This window comes from Sciurus vulgaris, assembly GCF_902686455.1.
Source record: "Sciurus vulgaris genome assembly, chromosome: 8".
In the NCBI taxonomy this organism is placed as follows: Eukaryota; Metazoa; Chordata; class Mammalia; order Rodentia; family Sciuridae; genus Sciurus; species Sciurus vulgaris.
Window position 1 is genome coordinate 152,499,644 of NC_136468.1, and position 4,251 is coordinate 152,503,894.

General features: G+C 55.3%; 1 protein-coding gene across 1 annotated transcript; it reads left to right on the forward strand.

Annotated features, from left to right (window-relative positions):
* The first annotated feature begins 662 nt into the window (after window positions 1–662).
* On the forward strand, window positions 663–3,106 carry RAN (RAN, member RAS oncogene family). Its single transcript, XM_079150543.1, has 7 exons — window positions 663–775; window positions 940–985; window positions 1,062–1,146; window positions 1,212–1,337; window positions 2,126–2,313; window positions 2,459–2,629; window positions 2,724–3,106. Exons 2-7 carry the CDS (start codon window positions 950–952, stop codon window positions 2,766–2,768), a joined length of 651 nt encoding a protein of 216 aa, XP_079006669.1. The 5' UTR covers window positions 663–775; window positions 940–949; the 3' UTR covers window positions 2,769–3,106.
* Window positions 3,107–4,251: the final 1,145 nt, after the last annotated feature.

Consider the following 4,251-nt stretch of genomic DNA (forward strand, 5'->3'; position numbering starts at 1 on the left):
CCTGCCCTTTCGGGATCTACCTAGCCCTGCTGAAACCGGCGGCCCGCCTGCCTTTTAAAGGTCGGGGCATTGGATGCGCGTGAGTTCAACGTCCGGGCCTCCCGGAGCCACGGAAGCCCGCAGCATCCGGTCGCGGGCGCTGCCTGCGGCCCTGGGCTCCGTCCGCGGCCAGCGAGAGCTCCGGGCCCTGCCGGGGAGCGGAACGATGCTGGCCCGCCCGCCGGTCGCAGCAGGCCGCCTCCGCCCAGGGCGCGGGCACAGCCCGGGAGGCCGCGAGCAAGGTCTAAGCATTCACTCCACCACCCCGGTCCCGCCTGCATGTCCCTCGCGTCCGGGAACGCGGCACGGCGCGGCCCGCACAGGAAAGGCCCGGGCTCTGCGGCACCCGCCCACCCGCCTTTCCCGCGCAGCCGGGCCGCCGCCCGCGTGACCGGCGGAAGCAGGGCGCGCCACCCGCCGTCGGCGCATGCGTGCCGGGAGCCCGCCCTCCAAGCCGGCGCGCGCGGCCTCGCGTGCGCGTGCGTGCCCGCTCAGCCCCTCCACGTGACCCGCAGCCGCCTGGGCGCAAGCGGGCGGCGGCGACCACTGTAGCCCGGCGACGCGTGCGTGCGTGCGTGCGTGCGCGCGCGCGGGCCGCGTGATTGGGCGCGGCGCCGTTGCCCCGCCCCGCGAGGCCCCGCCCCCCGCTCGGCGTCGGCTGCGTCTCCGGCATTTGAATCGCGCTTCCGCCATCTTTCCAGCCTCAGTCGGACGGGCGCGGAGACGCTTCTGGAAGGTAGCGGCGGGGCCGGGCGCGGGGCGGCGGGCTGCGGGCCGGGCGGGCCGGGCCGCGGCGGCGGCGGGCGGGGGGCGCGGCGGGGCGGCGGGCCGGGCCTGCGCGGGGCCCGGGCCCGCCGCGGCCGCCGCCGCCTTTGTAAGGCCACGTGCCGCTGTCCGCAGGATCGCCGCGATGGCCGCGCAGGGGGAGCCGCAGGTGCAGTTCAAGGTGCGTACCGGCCGGCCGAGCCCCGCGGCGCCCGGGCTCGGGGGGCGGGGCGGGGCTCACGCGCGTGTCTCCGCAGCTCGTGCTGGTGGGCGACGGCGGCACCGGGAAGACGACGTTCGTGAAGCGCCACCTGACCGGCGAGTTCGAGAAGAAGTACGTAGGTAGGTGCCGCGCGCGGGGAGCGGGGCGCGGGCCCCGAGCGCGCGCTGACCGCCCTGCCTTGCAGCCACCCTGGGCGTGGAGGTCCACCCGCTCGTGTTCCACACCAACAGAGGGCCCATCAAGTTCAACGTCTGGGACACGGCGGGCCAGGAGAAGTTCGGCGGCCTGCGGGACGGCTACTACATCCAAGGTGGGCCGCGCCGCGTGCGGGGCGCGCACTGCGCCGGCGCGTGCTGTGTCATGCTCGCGCGGGGCGGCGGGCGGCGTGCGGGGCCCGCGGCGGCCCTGCGCCCGCGCGGCTCCCTCCCTGACCCCAGAGCGCAGGAGCCGGCCTCCGCCTTAGCCGAGTGTGCAAGGCCGGCCGCTGGCTGCGGTCGCACCAGGTTTTGCGTGTGATTTCGAGGTGGTCGGTTTAAAAATGGGAAAGGCGACGGACCGTTACTGTTAACATCCGGTAAAAAGTGGTCCTGGCGGAGAGCGAGCACGCTCCCTGGGAACCAAAGCGTCTGGCTGTGCATGCCCTGCACTTTGTTGCTGCGTTGAGTGCAGTAGCCGTCCCTGCAGTCAGTATGCAGACCTGACCTGAGATTTTTAAAACAGAAGCATAATGTTCTTGATTCATCTGGCCCCTTAAGGACCTTTGAGAGCATATTTCTAGGGCTTATTTTCAGCATAAGAGAGGCAGATTCTCTGGGTGCTGATGGGGCACTAGTTGCTTTTGATATGTTTTGGGGATGAGGCAGTATTTGTGATGGAGTATTGGGGGGGGAATGGGAGAGTGATTTCTTAGAATAAGCTGGTCTTCCACCCTTTCTTATGTAGTATTTGATCAGTATTGTGCCTTAACGGTTAACATTGTTAGCGCTGGAAGGGGTCTTTAAATCGAGTGTACAGGGACAACCTAGTCCTGTGGTCCTTAGCATCCTTTACTCATGTGGTTTACTAGGACCGTGTTAATTGCTGTCCATGTTTTTTCAGCCCAGTGTGCCATTATAATGTTTGACGTGACATCAAGAGTCACTTACAAGAACGTGCCTAACTGGCACAGAGATCTGGTACGAGTGTGTGAAAACATCCCCATCGTGCTGTGTGGCAACAAAGTGGACATTAAGGACAGGAAAGTGAAGGCAAAATCTATTGTCTTCCACCGAAAGAAGAATCTCCAGGTATACTAAAACCAAATTACAGGACTACAACTTGGGAAGGTTGTGCCCATGGACTTGATCTCTGTATTACTATGGGGTGAAAGAATGAATGAGCCTTGTTGAGTGCGGATTTCTTAAAAATGAATTTCACCTTTGTTTTAAACAGTACTATGACATCTCGGCCAAAAGTAATTACAACTTTGAGAAGCCCTTCCTCTGGCTCGCTAGAAAGCTCATTGGAGACCCTAACTTGGAGTTTGTTGCCATGCCTGCTCTTGCCCCACCAGAGGTTGTCATGGACCCTGCTTTGGCAGCCCAGTATGAGCATGATTTAGAGGTACCATGTTCTTGTTGTGGCTCATGCTTAGATTTGGCATTGGCTCCTGCTGGTTTTGATCTAGAATATTTTGATTTCTCCATCTCTTCTCTAGGTTGCTCAGACAACTGCTCTACCAGACGAGGATGATGACCTGTGAGAAGATGAAGCTGGAGCCCGGCGTCAGAAGTCTAGTTTTATAGGCAACTGTCCTGTGACGTCAGCGGTGCCGCGTGTGTGCCACTTTACTAAAATCTAGCTAAGCAGACATGTGCTTCATTTGTGGAATGCTGAAGGAGATGAATGGGCTTCGGAGCGAATGTGGCAGTTAAAAAAATACCTTCATTTTTTGGACCTGCATATTTAGCTGTTTGGAACGCAGTTGTTTCCTTTTTGAGTTTCAAATATGACTGCTACAGTCACATCACAATATTGAGTGGTGAACTTGTTACTGTCATTCCTTTAGCACCAGAATAAACTTGTATTTCAAATATCTAAGCAAGTGAACTCCTCCCTTGTTTATAAGCACTCAAAACCAATAGAGTAGGGCAGCTTGTGCCATCTTAGTTCTTAAACTGTCATTGCTGTGTGACTTCACTTGAGAATCCTTGTGTCTGCTTTTATGCATATTTGAGTCATGTCACACAAACTGGATGTGACTGGTTAGGAGTTGAGAGGTGTAAATGTAGATGGTACAGTTGGGCTTGAATAATGTCTGCCCCACCTTCATCCTGGCTAGGTGATGTCACCTGAGGAAGAACTTGGGAGACTCAGCATAAAGATGATGGACATTTTAAAAGGTGGTGGTTACTTTTACATTATGGCAAAGGTGATGGACCCCCTTTTAGTATGGGCATTCAGAAGTTGAAGGAAGCTGCAGTCAGTGAGCCACTTGAGGTTCTGTAGGAAACGTGAGTTTCACATTGCCTTTTTTCAGTGTTAAATGTCTTGAATCAGTACTCCAGGAAGATGTTCCATGTTTACCTGCTACTTTCCCATACTCCCAAACTTTTAAAGAAGGGTTAAAGAGAAGGACCCTAGAGCTTTTGGTGTCCATCACCCCAGAGTGTGTGCAGGTAGTATAAGTAAAACAGTAGCCTAGAACGCTGCCACAATGCACATATGATGTGAAGCCTTACCAGATAAAAGCCTTTACCCTACTTGCATGGATCCCATGTCTACAAACGAATTGGGGAAGAAATGAATTAGGTCTGTCTTGCCTAAGGCGTTTGATCCATCAAAACTGCTATAGCATTTAGGACTCTCATTAAGAGCTGTTGATTCTAGTCCAATTTGCAAAGTTATTAAATGTCTGATTATATTTAGACACTATCCTACCTTGAAAGAAGGTAGGAAAGATCGCTTTTTAATGAACTAGGGTGAGAAGACTTAACAGTTACTATATAAGCTTTCATCAACAGATTGATTTAAAGATCCAGTTTGCTGTGTATGCTGTGCTGTGTTCAGAACCAGGTATCAGCAGCCTGTGAGATGAAGTTTTTCCCATTATTGGAATGACAGTGTTTGTAACTTATAAAATGCGAGTACCTGTGACATTCTGAGTCTTATGATGTAATGGTTAAAATTTGGACATGCTTACCTGTTCAATTTGTGATGGGAGAGGACTTCTAAGTCATTCATTG

What these genes read in the sequence shown, in the direction of transcription:
- RAN (XM_079150543.1), top strand. Translation starts at nt 950, where the DNA reads ATGGCCGCGCAGGGGGAGCCGCAGGTGCAGTTCAAG. An exon ending in AGCCGCAGGTGCAGTTCAAG is followed by an intron (nt 986 to 1,061) that starts GTGCGTACCGGC and finishes GTGTCTCCGCAG; the next exon opens with CTCGTGCTGGTGGGCGACGG. An exon ending in ACCGAAAGAAGAATCTCCAG is followed by an intron (nt 2,314 to 2,458) that starts GTATACTAAAAC and finishes TGTTTTAAACAG; the next exon opens with TACTATGACATCTCGGCCAA.